At 38.8% G+C, this 21,430-nt stretch overlaps 1 protein-coding gene across 10 annotated transcripts in view; it reads right to left on the bottom strand.

Annotated features, from left to right (window-relative positions):
- PHF20L1 (PHD finger protein 20 like 1) overlaps nt 1-21,430 on the bottom strand; it is a 77,931-nt gene that overhangs the window by 13,928 nt on the left and 42,573 nt on the right. For all 10 annotated transcript variants that reach the window (XM_060115610.1, XM_060115612.1, XM_060115613.1 and 7 more), the window contains 3 exons: nt 18,400-18,456; nt 17,029-17,136; nt 1,496-1,660 (listed from right to left, as the gene is read on the bottom strand). In XM_060115610.1, coding sequence (XP_059971593.1) covers nt 1,496-1,660; nt 17,029-17,136; nt 18,400-18,456 — 330 coding nt within the window. The remainder of the gene's footprint in view (nt 1-1,495; nt 1,661-17,028; nt 17,137-18,399; nt 18,457-21,430) is intronic.

The following is a 21,430-nucleotide window of genomic DNA, read 5'->3' as shown; positions in this document are numbered from 1 at the left end:
TCTCCAGGTGGTTCTGATGCACAGTAACATTTGAGAACCTCTCCAGTTTTCTTCTCAGAGCTCAACGCTTGAACACGTGAAGGGCAGGGGAAAGACAGTGGGACTGAGGGTACACAGTCATGACACACTTCCCAGCGCTCTCTCTCTCTCAAGTGTTCTAGTTCCAGCAACACCGGTCATCCAGATATTATCTCCCACTCTCCATCACTCTGTATAAAAAGGCAATCTTGAGACCTTGATGGCTCACAGTATGGGTGTTATGTGATTTTCAACCCCGGCTACTGGGGCTGTCTTGCCAGGACCCACCCTCCGAGAAATCCCAGATTTGTGCTCCGCTGAAGGACCTGGTATCATATATTTTAGCATCACACCAATGAATCTAATGTACACCTGAGGTTAAGAACCACTGGCCCAAAAGGGAAAAGGGGACTTGTATTTGTTAGATAAGGGGATAGAACTTTTTCCTAATCCCCCCCAATTTTATTTTTTTTTTAGATTTGAGATTAAAACATCTCAAAAGTGCTATGTGCTTATTTTAGGGGAAAGGGAAGAATATGCTTTTCTCCACAGTGAGCTAGAGGGGAGTTAGGCCTGTAAGAGAATAGGCAGTAACAGTGCCAGAGAAAACACATGACCTGGCATCTGGCTACGTAGGGCACTTAAGGAAAAGACAGGGCATTCCCCATAAATATCTCTGGGAGTTTACATAGGATGAACCCTCGTCCCTCACTCTTCATTCCTTGACTCTGGTTCCTACTGTGCTAGAGCTCTGGTCTCAAGCCATCAATATCTGCAGTTGGGAGAGCTCCTCTTCCCATTGCTTCGAACACTGGCAGGTCCGAGTCCTCAACACCTTCCACTGTCAGGTCTGGACCTACAGGAAAACCTTAGAGATTCCAACTCCAGGGCTTGTGTCACCACCTAACACGGCCTTCTGTCTACGTGCTTAATACCTGAATGTGTTCAAATCACTGATTTGACCACATTTCCAGACTTTTGGTTACAGACCTATCTGTGATCAGGAATTCAAAGTGCATTTTTAAGACTATGATAAATATTTGGCAGAAAAAGCACTGCCTTAGGAGTTAAGATAGACCTTGGTTTGAGTTTTAATTCTAATGCTAACTAGCCCCATAAGTTACTTAACCTATAAGCCTCTGCTTGTTTATGTAGTGTGGGTAACAATATCTACTTTATAAGCTGGTAGTGAAGAGTATGAAAATACATGTAAAAACACCTGCAGAAGACCAGTACAGAGTAGACACTAATTGTTTCCTTACTACCTGTCCTACGGGTAAGTATAAATGCCAATTTTACTTTATATAAATTAAAAAGTAGCTCAAATTTCTCATGTTGAGATTTTCATATTAGTTCATGGAATAACTTTTTAAATTGTGTGCCCTGCTCAGATAGGCCTCATTAAAGTATGTTTTATTTTCGGTTCCACATTTAAGAATCTTAAGACTTGTGTTAAGCATTACATGGTTACACATACTTTCACCACTAAGATCAACTGACAAAATTGCCCTTGGGTACTGATATGTTGCATTTTTCTCCGTAAACATGCTGCGTAGAGCCAGAGAACTCCCGGAAGATCGAGTTAGTGGAGAGGAGCACCTTTCCAAACATTCTAGGGGACTGTCTTCATAGTCTGAATAGTCTGCAACATAAGATACATAGAGAAACATTAATAAGGTGTCAAGTAATCAGGAAGAGTCACTATACAAATAACGAGAAAGTCATGTTTTACGATACATACATAATCAGGCCACCACTTTCTCTTCTCATCCATGAACAGCTAGATCATTATGCATCTGATGAACTAGGTTAGGCAAGAACACCTGGGAAATACACCCCAGGCAGTATATACATAGCAGGGAGCACCATGTTCTAACTGGTACCCATAAACTCTTATTAAGTGGTCCAGAAGTGAAAAAGGATTATAGCTACATTTCCTCTTCATTATAGTCACAGCTATGTCTACAGTAAGATGTGCAAGATGGAAATTAACCTTTTTTTTTTTTTTTTTTTTTTTTTTTTTTTTTTTTTTTTTTTTTTTTTGCGGTATGCGGGCCTCTCACTGCTGTGGCCTCCCCCGTTGCGGAGCACAGGCTCCGGACGCGCAGGCTCCGGACGCACAGGCTCCGGACGCGCAGGCTCAGCGGCCATGGCTCACGGGCCCAGCCGCCCCGCGGCATATGGGATCCTCCCAGACCGGGGCACGAACCCGTATCCCCTGCATCGGCAGGCGGACTCCCAACCACTTGCGCCACCAGGGAGGCCCTAACCTTTTTTTTTAAAAAGAGGTTCTCGTGATGTCTAGCATGTCCATTATTATAGTGATAATTCGATCAATAAATTCTTCAGCAGAAAACCTCTGAACTAAATTAAATGGTCCTGAAAGAAACTAGCTCTGTCTTCCTCAACTTAGAATGAGTCATGAAGATGGATAAGCAGAGTGGGGTGGGGAAGCAAAGACAGGAGAGGGTATGGGTCTAGGCACGTGGGGAGGCCACAAAGCAGAATACCTGGCACATCTGACAAACTACGAGACCGTGGTTGGAGCACACTGAGTGAGGGAGATGAGCAACGAGGCTAGAGTGACACCAGCCAGATCAGGTTAAAGTTTTTTTGTTTTTAAGTTTTATCCTGAAAGCAACAGAAAGTCAAAGTTTGTAAGGGGAAGCAAGATGTGACACACATCCGGTTCCATTTTTCAGCTGTGGAATGGAGGAAGGAGTCCAGGGAGCGCAAGTAGTGGCGGGGACACAGTTCAGAGGCAGCGGCCTGGGCTGGGAGGCAGCTGAGGTGACATTTGAGAGGCAGATGCAGTGACCTGTGGACTGGAGATGGAAGACTGAGATGCTACCTTCAAGGGCGATTTCCAGGTTTCTGCTTGAATAACTAGGTGTTGAAACTGGCATTCTGAGATGGAGCTGAAGTGTAAATGGGAGGTGGAGAAATCAGAGGAGAAATGCGGATTCAGAGGAGGGCTTTTTAAAGATGGGAGATCCTACACATTGTCCATATAAATCTAAAAACCCGGGGGTGGGGAGGCAGGCAGTGAGAAATGCCAGGATTTTAAGAAGAGAAAGACAGACAGTCTCTTCATTTTAGTAGAGGCAAAGGAGAAGATTGATATATTCAGGTAAGTATGTAGATGTGGTGGATAAGAGATGAGCAAGTGCTCATCTGGTGGCTTCTATTTCCTCAACTGAGTATGAGGCAAAGGATGTAAACTGATGCAGATTAGGGAACAAATAAGAGGTAGAAAAAGCTGAAGAAAGGTAGAGAGTGGAAAAGCAAGTTTACAAGAGAAGAGTAGTCCAATGCTGGTGTGCACTGAGTATCATCCATCAGAAGCTGGTAGTGTGGGAAGCAGAATAATGGTCCCCTAAAACGTCCACAGCCTAATCCCCAGACTTGTGAATAGGCTGGGTTACATGGCAAAGGGGAGTTAAGGTTGCTGATAGAACCAGGCTGGAAATCAGCTGACCTTAAAATAAGACATTATCCTGACTTATCTGGGTTGGCCTAATATCAACACGAGGGTCCCTAAAAGTAAAAGAGGGGGCAAAAGAGTCAGTGCCAGAGTGATGTAAAGTAAGAAAAGACTCGAGCCACCACTGCTGGCTTTGAAGATGTGAGTGGGACAAGGGCCAGGACACTTGGCAGCCTCTGGAATCTGGAAAAGGCAAGAAAGCGGATTCTCCCCTAGAGCCTCCAGAAAGGAATGCAGTCCTGACACCCTGATTTTAGCCCAGTGAGAGCCATTTTGGACTTCTGACCTTCAGAACCTTAAGGTAATCAATGTGTGTTTTTAAGTCACTGGTATGTCGTTGTGGCAGCAGCAGTGGGAAGCTAATACAGTGGTCATCATAAATATCACAGCAGAGCTCACGTTTACCAAGACCTCTCTAGGTGCCAAACTGGACTCTAAGTGCTTTATGTGGACTAACTCGCAATCCTCACAACTATCCAATAAGGGAGCCTCAACTGCTAGTGCTGTTTTACAAATGAAAAAACAGAGGCAGAAAAAGTTAAGTTGCCCAAGAATACACAGCTATCAATGGCAAATCCAACATTTGAGCCCAGATAGCCTGACTACAGAAGCCTTACTCTTCGACAAAACGCATCACTAGTGGATTGCAACATTTAACGTGTACACACACTGGAAAGCTTGTTCAAACCACTGCCTGGGCCTCACGCCTGCGTCATTCAGCAGTGGGGCCACTCCCAGATGATGCTGGCGCTGTCAGCCTACGGAGCCTTCTCTCATAGCCTCCCAGAAACTGCAGAGCTGCCAGCACCATGTTACTCAAGCACAGGCATGGAAATGTGAAGGGCACTGATTAAACGCTAGCCAGGCACTGGGTTAAGTATCGATACTTCAGAATTATCTTAAGGCATCCTAACAATAAACCTACATAGTAGAAACTATCATTACCCTTTTACAAGTGAGGAAACTGAGGTTTATAGCATTTAAATAACTTGCCAAAGGTCATCCAAGCTCTAAGTGTTGCCATCAGGATTTGAACCCACACACTCAGCTCTCAAAAGCTGCCCTTTCATCCATGACATGCTATAATGCCCTCTCAGCAAAAGTGAAAGCAGAAGTACAGGCTGAGTATAAAAATGGTAAAAATCTCAATTTGGTGTTAAAAATAAAACACGGCTGACATTTAATCTCTTTACATTATATTAGCAACTGAACAAAATTTCTTAGCATTCTACACCCCTCCTGTATTCCCCACTCCCATGCCCTCGGGCTATTATGAATAAAAGTCTACTGTTATGTTTCAGGGTTAGAGCAATGTAATCTTCTACATAAAGCTTCTCTAAATAGAATTTATTTTGTTCTGCTTTTACCACACACAAAACACATCATATCTTTCCTAGCAGATATTTATGCATGCTTTTTACCACTCTTAACATATACGCTTGCTTACAAGTGCCTGGAAGGGAATCTTTGTTTTTACTATACAATACTTTGAATTCTCTTTGCATTTCTCATTCTAGTTCTTTTAAACCTCTGTATGCCTTCAGTTTTCTCATATTTACAGATACATGAAAGACAAAGAGATGATGAGATTTGCTCAAAATAACAAAGTTAAAGACTGGCAAAGATGTCACTCTAAAATAGAATCCAACACGGCAATTTCTCACACAGATTGAACACAATGTTAGTTGTATATTATGTAAACTAATTCTGGTAATTGAAACATGTCAACCCACTCTTGAATGGGATAATTATAAAGAACTACATAACTCAATTACTACTTTCCATAACTTCATTTAAACAGATAACTACTGACTTAGTATGCCAACAAACACAAGGAGGGAAGGATACACAGCCTAGTAAACAATCTTTAAGACACAGAAGGTAAGATTAACAACACAGCATGATGGTTAAAGTTAAAATTAAGACTCAGAAGCCAGACTGCCTGGGTTTCAATCTGCTTTTCTCCACTTACTAGCCATGTGAGCGTGGACAACTCTCTTCATCTGTTTTAGTTAACTGTTTATAAACTGGGGATAACAGGCCCCACCGTAAAAGGTTAATGTGGGGATTAAATGAACTAGTATATGTAAAATGCTTAGTGTTTGGTACATAATAAGCACCAGCAGGATATGCAAAATCACACTGAGTGATGAAAAGAAAGATTTTTTTAAACTCCTTAATGGCAGTAATTGCAGACTAAAATACATATTCTATTAGGAACCTCACGTAGTAATAATGTGAATTCTTTAAAATTAAGATGTCTTTGAAATTTCAAAGTTACTTAAAATCCCCTATTTCCAGTTTAAAGAACACTCTTCAAATTTAATCATCTGGGGAAAAGTGTCATTTCCAAGATAAATGTAAATAGCCCAGAAAAAATTCTCCTCAAATGTAATAACTAATTGCAAAGATGTTGGTGATTACTCGACCCAACACCTGCTGTGTACGAAGAGCAATGCTTCTGTACATCGTTAGTATTTACCAGGACTCTACTTTCAAAGTTAAGATTTTCATTTATAGATCTAATTTTAAAACATTTTTTAAAGGTTTATTTTTTTAATGGCTCTTTATAAATAGGGTTACCATAGGTAATGGTGGGTTACAATTCTGAGGTGCAAATTTTCTCTGCACTTTTTTCTCTAAGACTTATTAATCCTAATCACTCTCCTTTCTTTCAAGTTACCACTTCCTGCCTTCTCATAAGTACCCCTCACTTTGCTCCCAGGTACGGCCCACTTCTTACTTTGTTCTTTGTCAGCCCCTCCCTGTTATCTTTTCCCCACTTTCACAGGTGTTTTGGTACACAGGATTCTGCATCTGCTGCTGTAGTACTGGAAGAGACCTGTTTGCCGATGCAACGTAAGGTGACTTAAAAAGCTTGGCCCTTCCTGCCCTCACGCCTCGGTGTCTCTGTTGGAATACCCAAGGCAGCCAAATCCCCTCAGCCTCTGCTCAGCTGGGAGTTCATCTGGCAGTCTGGTCTGCAGTGTGAAGCTTGTCATTTCTGCATTCTGATACATAATCACGGGAGGGTAGTCACTAAACAAGGGAATCTGTGGTTCATGGCTTCCTACAGAGCTCCAGAGCCTCCTAACGTTAGGTTCTCTCTAGTATGGATTCCATAGAGCTATCTGTGAAGGGGTGGGGTGGAGGAGAAAGGCTGAGGACCAGTGCAGACACAGAAGTGTCCAGAGATGTTCAAGATACTCTCTGGGAAGTGGTTTCAAGTTTTTCAATCCCATTTTGATCCCATATCTTTAAATTTACTTTGGTAGCTTTAGAGTTAGAAAATGTAGAAACTTCATATCTTGTGGCAAGATTAGATATTATTTTTGGCCTATAGAGAGAGTTAAAATCTGAAGAATTTACCAAAAGTGACTACCAAGTCTGAAATTACCTCGTTGGCTTTACAGTTTTTACAACTGTTTTTTTTTTTTAAGTGTTTGATGAATACGGGGAAAAAATGGGTATGACATAAAGCACATAAATACTACAAAAGACTTAGGTACTCATCATAAAATTTAAGAGGATATCATTGTCAGTTTTGAAGCTTCCTTTGTACCACTTTCCAATTTGAACTAATAAATTTCCTTTGTCCACCTCAGAGGTAATCACTATCCTAAATTTCTATTCATCATTCTCTTGCTTTCCTTCATGCTTTTGCTACATAGATTTGAATCTCTAAAAAATATACTTAACACTTTTACAAATTTTTGATCTTTATATAAATGAAATCATATTACTGTACATGTTTTCTTCAGTGACTTGATTTTTATTTATTTATTCTTCTTAGTTATCCATTTTATATATATTAGTGTATACATGTCAATCCCAATCTCCCAATTCATCCCACCACCACCACCCCACCGCTTTCCCCCCTGGTGTCCATACGTTTGTTCTCTACATCTGTGTCTCTATTTCTGCCCTGCAAACTGGTTCATCTGTACCATTTTTCTAAGTTCCACATATATGCATTAATATACGATATTTGTTTTTCTCTTTCTTACTTCACTCTGTATGACAGTCTCTAGATCCATCCACGTCTCTACAAATGACCCAATTTCATTCCTTTTTATGGCTAACACTCCATTATGTATATGTACCACATCTTCTTTATCCATTTGTCTGTCGATGGGCATTTCAGTTGCTTCCATGACCTGGCTATTGTAAATAGTGCTGCAATGAACATTGGGGGTGTATGTGTCTTTTTGAATTACGGTTTTCCCTGGGTATATGCCCAGTAGTGGGATTACTGGTTCATATGTTAATTCTATTTTTAGTTTTATAAGGAACCTCCATACTGTTCTCCATAGTGGCTGTATCAACTTACATTCCCACCAACAGTGCAAGAGGGTTCCCTTTTCTCCACACCCTCTCCAGCATTTATTGTTTCTAGATTTTTTGATGATGGCCATTCTGACTGGTGTGAGGTGATACCTCATTGTAGTTTTGATTTGCATTTCTCTAATGATTAGTGATGTTGAGCATCCTTTCATGTGTTTGTTGGAAATCTGTATACCTTCTTTGGAGAAATGTTTGTTTATCTCGTCTGCCCATTATTGGATTGGGTTTTTTTTTTTTTTTTATTTTGAGCTGCATGAGCAACTTGTGCATTTTGGAGATTAATCCTTTGTCAGTTGCTTCGTTTGCAAATATTTTCTCCCATTCTGAGGACTGCCTTTTCATCTTGTTTAGTGTCCTGTGCTTTGCAAAAGCTTTTAAGTTTCATTAGGTCCCATTTGTTTATTTTTTATTTTATTTCCATTACTCTAGGAGGTGGATCAAAAAAGATCTTGCTATGATTTATGTCAAAGAGTGTTCTTCCTATGTTTTCCTCGAAGAGCTTTGTAGTGTCCAGTCTTACATTTAAGTCTCTAATCCATTTTGAGTTTATTTTTGTGTATGGTGTTATGGAGTGTTCTAATTTCATTCTTTTACATGTAGCTGTCCAGTTTTCCCAGCACCACTTACTGAAGAGACTGTCTTTTCTCCATTGTATATTCTTGCCTCCTTTATCAAAGACAGGGTGACCATATGTGTGTGGGTTTATCTCTGGGTTTTCTATCCTGTTCCATTGATCTATTTTTCTGTTTTTGTGCCAGTGCCATATTGTCTTGATTACTGTAGCTTTGTAGTATAGTCTGAAGCCAGGGAGTCTGATTCCTCCAGCTCCGTTTTTTTTCCCTCAAGACTGCTTTGGTTATTCAGGATCTTCTGTGTCTCCATACAAATTTTAAGACTTTTTTGTTCTGGTTCTGTAAAAAATGCCATTGGTAACTAGATAGGAATTGCATTGAATCTGTAGATTGCTTTGGGTAGTAGAGTCATTTTCACAATATTGATTCTTCCAGGCCAGGAACGTGGTATATCTCTCCATCTGTTGGTATCATCTTTAATTTCTTTCATCAGTGTCTTATAGTTTTCTGCATACAGGTCTTTTGTCAACATAGGTAGCTTTATTCCTAGGTATTTTATTCTTTTTGTTGCAATGGTAAATGGGAGTGTTTCCTTAATTTCTCTTTCAGATTTTTCATCATTAGTGTATAGGAATGCAAGAGATTTCTGTGCATTAATTTGGTATCCTGCAACTTTACCAAATTCATTGATTAGCTCTAGTAGTTTTCTGGTGGCATCTTTAGGATTCTCTATGTATAGTATCATGTCATCTGCAAACAGTGACAGATTACTTCTTCTTTTCCAGTTTGTATTGCTTTTCTTTCTTTTCCTTCTCTGACTGCTGTGGCTAAGACTTCCAAAACTATGTAGAATAATAGTGGTGAGAGTGGACATCCTTGTCTTGTTCCTGATCTTAGAGGAAATGCTTTCAGTTTTCCACCATTGAGAATGATGTTTGCTGTGGGTCTGTCATATATGGCCTTTATTATGTTGAGGTAGGTTCCCTCTATGCCCACTTTCTGGAGAGGTTTTATCATAGAAGGTTGTTGGATTTTGTCAAAAGCTTTTTCTCCATCTATTGAGATGATCATATGGTTTTTATTCTTCAGTTTGTTAGTATGGTGTATCACATTGATTGATTTGCATATATTGAAGAATCCTTGCATCCCTGGGATGAATCCCACTTCATCATGGTGTATGATCCTTTTAATGTGTTGGATTCTGTTTGCTAGTATTTTGTTGAGGATTTTTGCATCTGTATTCATCAGTGATACTGGTAATTTTCTTTTTTTGTAGTATCTTTGTCTGGTTTTGGTTATCAGGGTGATGGTGGCCTCATAGAATGAGTTTGGGAGTGTTCCTTCCTCTGCATTTTTTTGGAACAGTTTGAGAAGGATGGGTGTTAGCTCTTCTCTAAATGTTTGATAGAATTCGCCTGTGAAGCCATCTGGTCCTGGACTTTTGTTTGATGTAAGATTTTTAATCACAGTTTCAATTTCATTACTTGCAATTGGTCTGTTCATATTTTCTATTTCTTCCTGGTTCACTCTTGAAAGGTTATACCTTTCTAAGAATTTGTCCATTTCTTCCAGGTTGTCCATTTTATTGGCATAGGGTTGCTTGTAGTAGTCTCTTAGGATGCTTTGTATTTCTGTGGTGTCTGTTGTAACTTCTTTTTCATTCTGATTTTATTGATTTGAGTCTTCTCCCTCTTTTTCTTGATGAGTCTGGCTAATGGTTTATCAATTTTGTTTATCTTCTTGAAGAACAAGCTTTTATTTTTATTGATCTTTGCTACTCTTTTGTTTCTATTTCACTTATTTCTGCTCTGATCTTTATGATTTCTTCCCTTCTGCTAACTTTGGGTTTTGTTTGCTCTTCTTTCTCTAGTTCCTTAGGTGTAAGGTTAGATTGTTTATTTAAGATTTTTCTTGTTTCTTGAGGTAGGCTTGTAATGCTATAAACTTTACTCTTAGAACGGCTTTTGCTGCATCCCATAGGTTTTAGATCGTTGTGTTTTCATTGTCATTTGTCTCTAGGTATTTTCTGATTTCCTCTTTGATTTCTTCAGTGATCTCTTGGTTATTTACTAATGTATTGTTTAGCCTCCGTGTGTTCGTTGTTTTTACATTTTTTCCCTGTAATTGATTTCTAATCTCATAGTGTTGTGGTCAGAAAAGATGCTTGATATGATTTCAACTTTCTTAAATTTACTGAAACTTGATTTGTGATCCAAGATGTGATCTACCCTGGAGAATGTTCCGTGTGCACTTGAGAAGAAAGTGTAATCTGCTGTTTTTGGATGGAATGTCCTATAAATATCAATTAAATCTATCTGGTCTATTGTGTCATTTAAAGCTTGTGTTTCCTTGTTAATTTTCTGCTTGGATGATCTGTCCATTGGTGTAAGTGAGGTGTTAAAGTCCCCCACTATTATTATGTTACTGTCGATTTCCTCTTTTATAGCTGTTAGCAGTTGCCTTATGTATTGAGGTGCTCCTATGTTCGGTTCATATATATTTATAATTGTTATATCATCTCCTTGGATTGATCCCTTGATCAAGATGTAGTGTCCTTCCTTGTCTCTTGTAACATTCTTTATTTTAAAGTCTATTTTATCTGATAGGAGTACTGCTACTCCAGCTTTCTTTTGACTTCCATTTGCATGGAGTATCTTTTTCCATTCCCTTTCAGTCTGTATGTCCCTAGGCCTGAAGTGGGTCTCTTTAGACAGCATATATATGGGTCTTGTTTTTGTATCCATTCAGCGAGCCTGTGTCTTTTGGTTGGAGCATTTAACCCACTCATGTTTAAGGTAATTATTGATATGCATGTTCCTATTACCATTTTCTTAATTGTTTTGAGTTTGTGTTTGTATGTTCTTTTCTTCTCGTTTCCCACTTAGAGAAGTTCCTTTAGCAGTTGTTGTAGAGCTGGTTTGGTAGTGCTGAATTCTCTTGGCTTTTGCTTGTCTGTAAAGCTTTTGATTTCTCCATCGAATCTGAACGAGATTCTTGCCAGGTAGAGTAATCTTGGTTGTAGGTTCTTCCCTTTCATCACTTTAAATATGTCATGCCACTCACTCCCTTCTGGCTTGTAGAGTTTCTGCTGAGAAATCAGCTGTTAACCTTATGGGAGTTCCCTTGTATGCTATTTGTTGTTTTTCCCTTGCTGCTTTCAATAATTTTTCTTTGTCTTTAATTTTTGCCTATTTGATTACTGTGTTTCTCCTTGGGTTTATTCTGTATGGGACTCTCTGCGCTTCCTGGACTTGGGTGGCTATTTCCTTTCCCATGTTTGGGAAGTTTTCAACTATAATCTCTTCAAATATTTTCTCTGGTCCTTTCTCTCTCTCTTCTCCTTCTGGGACCCCTATAATGCAAATGTTGTTGTGTTTAATGCTGTCCCAGAGGTCTCTTAGACTGTCTTCATTTCTTTTCATTCTTTTTTCTTTATTCGGTTCTGCAGCAGTGAATTTCACCATTCTGTCTTCCAGGTCACTTATCCATTCTTCTGCCTCAGTTATTCTGCTATTGATTCCTTCTAGTGAATTTTTCATTTCAGTTATTGTATTGTTCATCTCTGTTTGTTTGTTCTTTAATTCTTCTAAGTCTTTGTTAAACATTTCTTGCATCTTCTCACTCTTTGCCTCTATTCTTTTTCCGAGGTCCTGGATCATCTTCGTTATCATTATTCTGAATTCTTTTTCTGGAAGGTTGCCTATCTCCACTTCACGTAGTTGTTTCTCTAGGGTCTTATCTTGTTCCTTCATCTGGTACATAGCCCTCTTCCTTTTCATCTTGTCTATCTTTCTGTGAATGTGGTTTTTGTTCCACAGGCTGCAGGATTGTAGTTCTTCTTGCTTCTGCTGTCTGCCCTCTGGTGGATGAGGCTATCTAAGAGGTTTGTGCAAGTTTCCTGATGGGAGGGACTGGTGGTGGGTAGAGCTGGCTGTTGCTCTGGTGGGCAGAGCTCAGTAAAACTTTAATCTGCTTGTCTGCTGATGGATGGGGCTCTGTTCCCTCCCTGTTCGTTGTTTGGCCTGAGGTGACCCAACACTGGAACCTACCCAGGCTCTTTGATGGGGCTAATGGCGGACTCTGTGAGGAGTCACACCAAGGAGTACTTCCTAGAACTTCTGCTGCTAGTGTCCTTGTCCTCACAGTGAGATACAGCCACCCCCCACCTCTGCAGGAGACCCTCCAACACGAGCAGGTAAGTCTGGTTCAGTCACCTATGGGGTCACTGCTCCTTCCTCTGGGTCCCGATGTGCACACTACTTTGTGTGTGCCCTCCAAGAGTGGAGTCTCTGTTTCCCCCAGTCCTGTTGAAGTCCTGCAATCAAATCCCACTAGCTTTCAAAGTCTGATCTCTAGGAATTCCTCCTCCTGTTGCCAGACCTCCAGGTTGGGAAGCCTAATGTGGGGCTCAGAACCTTTACTCCGGTGGGTGGACTTCTGTGGTATAAGTGTTCTCCAGTCTGTGAGTTACCCACCCAGCAGTTATGGGATTTGAGTTTATTGTGATTGCGCCCCTCCTACCATCTCATTGTGGCTTCTCCTTTGTCTTTGGATGTAGGGTATCTTTTCTGGTGAGTTCCAGTGTCTTCCTGTAAATGACTGTTCAGCAGTTAGTTGTGACTCCGGTGCTCTCGCAAGAGGGAGTGAGAGCACATCCTTCTACTCTGCCATCTTGAACCAATTCAGTGACTTGATTTTTAGCTTAACCATTTTGTTGATGAGATTCCAGTGGGTACAATCCATTTATTTACATAGTGTTACAGAGTCCACTGAATGGACAGGTGGACACCTGGGCCAATGCCAGTGCTGCTGTGAACATTCTTATACATGTCTCCTGATGTAACTACGGTGTGAGTTTAGTTAGGAATCTGAGGTCATGTGGTAAGCACATCGTCAACTCTACTGTCATCAGAAAAGCATCACTGCTTTTCCATAGCAGTTGTACAGCTGTCTCCATCTCCTCAGCAACATCTGACATCATCCACCTTGTAATTTCTGCCCATGTGGCAGATAGGAAATAGATTTCACCAGGTTCTGAAAACTGCATTATGCAGCTTCTCATAAGAGTGAGCACTGTATTATATAATCATTTTATCATTTTCAGGTTTCCACTTCTGTGAAATACCTGTTGAAACCTTTTGTCCATTTTCATACTGCGTTTTCTTTTCCTTTTTGATCTGTAAGGGTTTGAAATACATTTTGAATACTAATGCCTTGTCAGGTATTTGCATTGCCAGTATCTTCTTATGGTTTGTACTGTGTTTTCACTCTCTTTATAATGCTTGTGATGAACAAAAGTTCATTTCAGTCTAGTCACATTTTCAACCTTTTTGTTTTGGGTTAGCATTTTTTGTTTAGAAATATCTGCCCAAAGTTCATAAAGGTGTTTTCCTATACTTTCGAAGTTCTGTAGTTTTGTCTTTCACATACTAAGTCTTTAATCAACCTGGAATTGACTTTTGTGTACGGTGTAAGGTGGAGTCCAGTTTCATTCTTCTTCACCATATGGATTATAAATTGTTCTAATACCAATTACTGAAAAGTTAACCCCTTACCTGTTAAACTAAGATGCCAGCTTTGAATAAACCAAGTTTTGAAATATGTATGAATCTGCTTTGGATTATCCTGTTCTTAATAAATCTATTCTTTCAAAATACCTCACTGCTGTAATAACGATAACTGAACAGTAATTCTTCTCCTTATTCTTCTTCAAGAGTGACTATATTATCTTTGGCTCTTTACTCTTCCATATTAAGTTTTAGAATCAGCAATGAACCTATAGATTTATTTGAAGTGCCATCAATAGCAAATCTACAACCCCATGAACATGAATTATCTCCCATTTGTTTAGGCCTTCTTTATGTTTCTAAATGAAGTTTTATAATCAGCTATTCATAGTTTTTTTTTCAAACATAAGTACACATGGATGTATCAAATGGTTTTTCTACATTTATCAAAACTGTAATGTTACTGTGGTGAATTTCATTGATTTTCTAATGTCAAACCAACTCTGCATTCCAAAGCTATGCGGTCATACTTTTAAATATACTGCTAGATTTAATTCCAGAACATTTATTTATGTATTTCGCATCTTTGTCCATAAATAAGAATAGCCTGTGATTGTCCTTTCCCATACCGTTCTCTTCTGATTTTGAGAGCAAAGCTTCTTAAATCATCTAAAGTGAATTTGGAGTTTTATTAGTTTCCTAGGGCTGCCCCAACAAATTACCACAAATTTGGTGGACTGAAACAATAGAAATTTATTCTCTCTCAGTTTGGGGGGCCAGAAGTCCAATTAGGTCTCAGCAGGGCCATCTCCCTCTGAAGCCTCTAGGGGCAAATTCTTGCTTGCCTCTTGCAGCTTTTGGTGGCTCAAGCTCCTTGGCTTGGAACTGCATCACTCCAATCACTTCCTATGTGTTTGCACAGGCTTCTCCCCTGTGTCTCAAATCCCCCTCTCCTTTCTCTTATAAGACACTAGTCATTGGCTTTAGGGTCCACTCCAAAACCCAGATGACCTCAATCTTAATCATATCAGCGAAGATCCTATTCCCGAATACAGTCACATTCACAGGTATGGGGGTCAGGAGTTGGACACCTACTTGCGGGGGACACGATTCATCCCACTACAGGAGTGCGCCCTCTTTTTCTACATTCTAAAATGATTTATGTAAGTTTGGAATAATCTGCTTCTTTAATGCTTGGTAGAACTTGACAGCAAAACTTGTTGGACCTGGATGTCTTTCTTTGTGAAAAGATTTTAAAATGCTGATTAAATTTCTTTCAAGGTTTGAAGACTATTCAGGTTTCTACCTTCCTGAATAAGTTTGGTTTCTGGCAATTGCCCATACCTTCAAATAACCTCTCAAGTTCACTGGCATAAAGTTGTTTACATTATCTTATTTTTATGTCTGGAGCATCTGTAGTTATGTTCTCTTTATTCTTAGTATCGTTTATTTGTACATTTTGTCTTTTTTTTCTTAACAGCCTTCGCGGAGGTTTGTTCATCTTATTTGTTTTTTACAAAAAAATTAATTTTGGCACTTTTCATTTCTTCCTAGCATGTCTTTTTAGTTTATTAATTTCTGCTCATATGTTTATTATTCATATTCACTTCTACTTTATTTGGACTTATTCTTTTCTAACTTCTTAAGCTCGAGACTTAGCTGACTTTCAGCTTTCTTTTCTAATATAAGCATGTACACCAATTGATATTCTTCTTCAAAGTGCCATTTTAATTACATTCTCAAGTTTTGACACATACATAACATTTTCATCACCTGTCAGGTTCTTAACATCTTACCTTCCCTTTGGTACTGTGCTTTCATCCATAAATTACATAAAAATATTTTGCTTGATTTCTAAACAGATGGGACTTTTTGTCTTTTCAATACTGATTTTTAGTTAACTATAATATCTTTAAAATGGGTTGAGGTTTGCTTGAAGCTGCATCCCATGGTCAATTTTAATAAATGTTTGTGTCTGTTTGATAAAACTGTCTACTCTGCAGCGGCTGAGTACAGTGTCCTGAACAGGTCTGTTAGATCAACTGTGCAGCTGCCAACTTTCTTAGTACCCTTACAGATACTTTTGAGTTTTGTTAATTTATTAATTACTAAGAAAGATATGAGGATGTTACTCAGTGATGAAATTTAGAAATTGTATGTCTAGAAAGACATAAAGTGAACTGAACCTTTCTCATTATATGGTAACCTCTTACCTCCAGGAATGATTTTTGCTTTAATGACTATCTAAAAGGACATCCTTTAGAGACAGGCTATTGATAGAAAAATAATTTGGTTTTTTCCAGGTTTTTCTAAAAATATTTTCCCTTATTTTTGAAAGCTAATTCAAGGGACTGTAAGATTCTAGATTGAGAATAACTCCTTCAGTACACAGAAGGGTACTTGGTCAGGGTATCCAGTCCACCACAACGCTGGCAATGAAAGATTCTATCAGTTGCAGTGATTAATTTATAAACCACTTAACTTACAGACTGTAGTAAAACAGAGCTGCATATTTTCAAAATTAGCAAGACAAGGGAAAGCTACTACAGGAACTTCTCAGCTGTCAAGAATGTGGGAATATTGTCCTACCATAATTTTGGTAGAAAAGGACAGTTGAAAGCATCTTAGAATTTTTAAAAATGGGAATCACCGGGCTTCCCTGGTGGCGCAGTGGTAGAGGATCTGCCTGCCGATGCAGGGGACACGGGTTCGTGCCCCGGTCCGGGAAGATGCCACATGCCGCGGAGAGGCTAGGCCTGTGAGCCACAGCCGCTGAGCCTGCACGTCTGGAGCCTGTGCTCCGCAATGGGAGAGGCCACCAACAGTGAGAGGCCCGTGTACCGCAAAAAAAAAAAAAAAAAAGGAATCACCATTTTAGCATACAGTCAGCACTCTGCATCCACAAATTCTGCGACTAGGGATTTAACCAACTGCGGATCAATTTTCAATTTCCAAGGATATGGAACCACAGGTATGAAGGGCTGAATATACCATGCCATTTGATATAAGAAACTTGGGCATCAGTGGATTTTGGTATCTGCTGGGGGTCCTGGAACCAATCCCCCTCCCCACCAACCAGATACTGAGGGAAGACTGGACTTACCATGCTGCTTAGATTTCTTTTTCTTTTTCTTCTTCTTCTTCTGCTTTGGTTTGTAGTGATCTTTGTCCCTCTTCTCTTTTCTTTCTTTATCCTTTTCTTTTCTCTTACCTAAATGACCAAAGTGAGTAAGTTAGTAATCATGACTGATCCTGAGTTGTTCCTCTGTGGTTAACCTAAAAGCAGCATTTATGTTTTAATCAGCTATTCCAGTCACCTGCCCAGAGTGGATGGATTCAATTAAACTGTTCCTGTCATGAGTCTGGAACTCCTGATTAGCTTATTGGGCTATAAGAGGGGATCTTCATTAGCAGTGTTGAGAAATCCCAACTCCTGACACCTTAAAGTTAACACAGACAGTAGTTAAAATCTTTAAATGAGTAATATAACTCAGTTTCCTGATGTGGCAAGAAATAAACTCCATAACTTAAGAAAGACCTGACTGAGGAGACTCAGCATTTCCACACAAAATTTAATGAGAAAATATACTAGAAGCTTAAAAAATAAAAAACAAAAAAACTTGAACTTTTTTTCCTTTGGAAAAACAAAAAAACTAGATCATTTCCACAAATAATTCCTTCAGTCTTTCAATACTTTCCCAGTGTATACAAGAATGAAAATAAAAAGCACAAAGAAAAAAAACTTATTTCATTAAACTAAATTTTGTCCCCAAATTTTAAAATATTCCTTTTTCCCAATCATATGCACTTTAAAGAAAATGAACAGATGTTAAAACAGTTTCCTAGAGTATTTTATTTAAAATTAATTCATCACATATATTCAACTATTGTTCCAACTCAGAAAGGTTTAGCCCATAACTTATCAACCATTATTAAACCAACTTTCAGTAACTCAAGCTCCAGGTAGCTAATCTGTAGAATACTTAAGACTATTATCCATTATTCTAAAACTTTTAGTCATTATAGCACAGAAGACAGAAAAGATAGCAGAAAAACTTTTAGTCATGATAGCACAGAAGACAGAAAAGACAGCAGAAAACTTAGTAACTTTTTATAAAGTAAATTTTTTTTAAAAAGGCTGAAAAATGGCTATTTTAATTTACCATCCATTCTCTAAGTTTCAACAATATTAAATGGTAGCTTATTTTTAAACAGTCATAGTTTTAAAGATGTTCAGAAACATCAAGTTCTCAGAGAAAGCCTTAGGCTCCCTTGACAAAAAATACACATACTACTGCAAGATATGTATTTAAGAAATCACATATTTGGAGCCGAATAACACTAATAAACACTAAAACAGATGATCACTTACACCTAAAGGAGCACTAACAGGTAAAAAGTAAGGGACAGACTACGTCCTCCCACTGCCAAGCCATCTATAGCCTTTTGCTTAAAGATTACTTTCTGTTCATACCAAATGTAGTTGAGCTTTTTTCTTCCAATTTCACTTTTTTTTCTGTTTTCGATATTCCTGCAGGTTTAGGGGAAAAATATGTAAGTTTAGTCAGAAAGGGTTAAAAGTATGGGACAATGTTTTAAATTACAATTGCTCACAAAACTCTACCTAAGACTCTTTTCCCCTAAAGGTCTACATTATTTTATTGCCTGACCTAGTAACAAAGAAGTGGGATTTCTTACTTCAAAGGAATAATAAATTAAGAATGATTTTTGTTCCCTCAGACTACTCAGATTAGATTCCTAGTTCCACCATTTATTAGCTCACAGCCTCGAGTAAATCATTTAATCTCTCAGTGCTTCAGTTTCCTTATCTGCTAAATAGGACTGAGAGCATCTACCTCCTGTTGTTATCAGTATAAGGTGAGTCAAAATGTGTACTGATGAAATGCTTAGTGTCTGATAACTACTAAGTGTTTTTTTTCAATTTCTCCTTTATGGTGGGGTAATAATTTGAGACTACATCAGTTCTAGAAATAGCGTAAATATGGGTCTGAACATAAAAAATGTTAGGATAAATGCACTAGGCAATCAGTTAAGATCAACTCCGGCATCACAGCCTTTGGCAATCCACGTTGAAATGCACTCCAGTGGTAGGTCCACGTAACATTTCTGCTCCTGTGACAATTATGACAAAATGCTTTTCCAGTCATCCAAATGAAATATTAAATTTCACATTAAATTATACTGGTTTTCAACAATCTGCATAAAATTTTTAAACTAATATTTAACCTCTGTTGCCTAAACAAACTTGTACCTTTGAACTCCATCATGAATGTGTTATTAGGTAACGATAAAAGCCAAAACAGAATTATTCTATAAATTATTTTGGTCTTTATCCAAATGTAAGATATAAAGGCTTATTATCACATACAAAATATTCAACCTTAGTGGCACTTAGGTCTTATTATCTAATAGTCCAAAATATATTTTTAAACCAATAGTGCACCTCATGAACTGTGCTGCTGACACAGACACACTTAACCAAGCTTCTCAACTCATATTCAACCGCTGCCAATGCTAATATCTTATGTGTGTCTAGGGTTAATCTAAGAAAAATACTCTAGTGCATTTAAAATACAATTTCAATCTATTAAATTATATTTTAATATCACCAGTTATGAGTTCTTTGATTTTTAAATCACTGCAGTACAGTATCAAAAAAGCTAGCACTCTATTCATCTTACTGCAAATAATTTACATAATTTAAATAAAACACAATAAAAATCTAAAAATACAATTCAGCTTGAATTAAATGCTAATAAGGCTCTAATAATTAAGTTTCAAATTAAGTAAAAATATTGATAACCTCCATGACAAAAAGATTTCTTATGACAAAAAAATGAAAAGGACATCAGAGCAAAGAGAAATACAATTAAACTCCCTTATTATCAAAACTGTTGAACAAATGCCTCACTTCCATTTACTAATTACTGTTTACTAACAATTAATACCATAAAAATTCCACAAATTTGATGCAATTTTCTTGAAAATGACAAGGCATTTACAACAGAAACAGTAAGAGATTTGCTTTCTAAATCCTCTGTGATAGTAGAGCTATACCAGAAGCAGCCCTTGATCATGATTATTGCCTTGTAGGTCCCTCCCTAATCCCCAGGAGCACTGAATCGCCAGAGTGAAAGGTGGAGCAAGGCCAGAATCCCCTGGGGTGATTCAAATGGAAGGAACTGCCTTACAGGGCTGCCTTTCCTGACTGGAATGTGTGGGATCCTCAGGTACTTGGAAGACAAATAAAATGGTCCTGAACCTCAGCTCCGGAACACAGGTCAGCACAGCAGAACAGATTCAGTAACTAGAAGAGTGCTTTCAGAAGAACCAGTTCTAGATTGTTTTCACATGTTCTGGTGGGTCCCAAACCTTTATATTTCTTAACTGATAAAATTTTGAAAGTAAAATTGGGGAAATGAGAAAGGCTTGTCAACATTTTACACAATTAAGGATATTAAAATAAATATTCCTACATGCAATAATGGCAGGACTTTTAAAAACACCCATGCCCAAATAGAAAAAAAAAATAGATCTATTCAAGAATTCTACAAAAGAATCAATTTCATTTTATGAGAAGTTCTCTACATTGACCTTATTTCTTATTTCACCATGCACTAGAATTTGGGAATCAAAGTACATGGATATTACAGAATAGCGATTTTTACACTAAATTTTATCAACAGAACATTTTCGTCAAACAAAATATTACATAATATTCCAATACATAATACAACCCCCCCCCGACCGCCAAATGAAAAACACAATAAAAAAACGAATGGAGAGATGCCACAACATTGCCGGCGTGGAAGATGGGAGGAGAGAGCCACGAGTCAAGGAATGTGGGCAGTCTCTAGAAGCTGGCAAAGGCAAGGAACTGGAGTGTCCACTAGAGCTTCAAAAAGGAACCGTCCCTGATGACACCATGTTTTTAGCACCGTGAAGCTGATTTTTGGACTTCTGACTGAGGAATATAAGGAAATAGGCTTCACTCAGCCTCCATGACCTTCCCTGAGTTCCAAAGGCAGATTCAAACAGTTGCTAATCAGATATGGAGACAATGGAGGAGCAGTCAAGGAACAATAGTGAAGGGCTTCCCTGGTGGCGCAGTGGTTGGGAGTCTGCCTGCTAGTGCGGGGGGCGGGGGTTCGAGCCCTGGTCCGGGAGGATCCCACATGCCGGGGAGCGGCTGGGCTGCTGTGCCACAACTACTGAGCCCTTGTGCTGCAACTGCTGAAGCCCGCGCGCCTGGAGCCCATGCTCTGCAGCGGGTGAGGCCACCGCAGTGGGGAGCCCGCGCACCGTGATGAAGGGCGGCCCCTGCTCGCTGCGATTGGGGAGGGCCCACGCTGCAGCAGTGGGGACCCAACGCAGCCAAAAATAAATAAAATAAATAACTTAAAAAAAAAAAAAAAAACGAATGGAGCTGTTTAGATTAAAGCAAGAGCCACAGATCTCTGAGCCATGCCTGCTTTCACATCCTG

Source organism: Mesoplodon densirostris, chromosome 13, assembly GCF_025265405.1.
Source record: "Mesoplodon densirostris isolate mMesDen1 chromosome 13, mMesDen1 primary haplotype, whole genome shotgun sequence".
NCBI classification, from domain to species: domain Eukaryota; kingdom Metazoa; phylum Chordata; class Mammalia; order Artiodactyla; family Ziphiidae; genus Mesoplodon; species Mesoplodon densirostris.
This window is presented reverse-complemented; position numbering and strand designations above follow the sequence as displayed.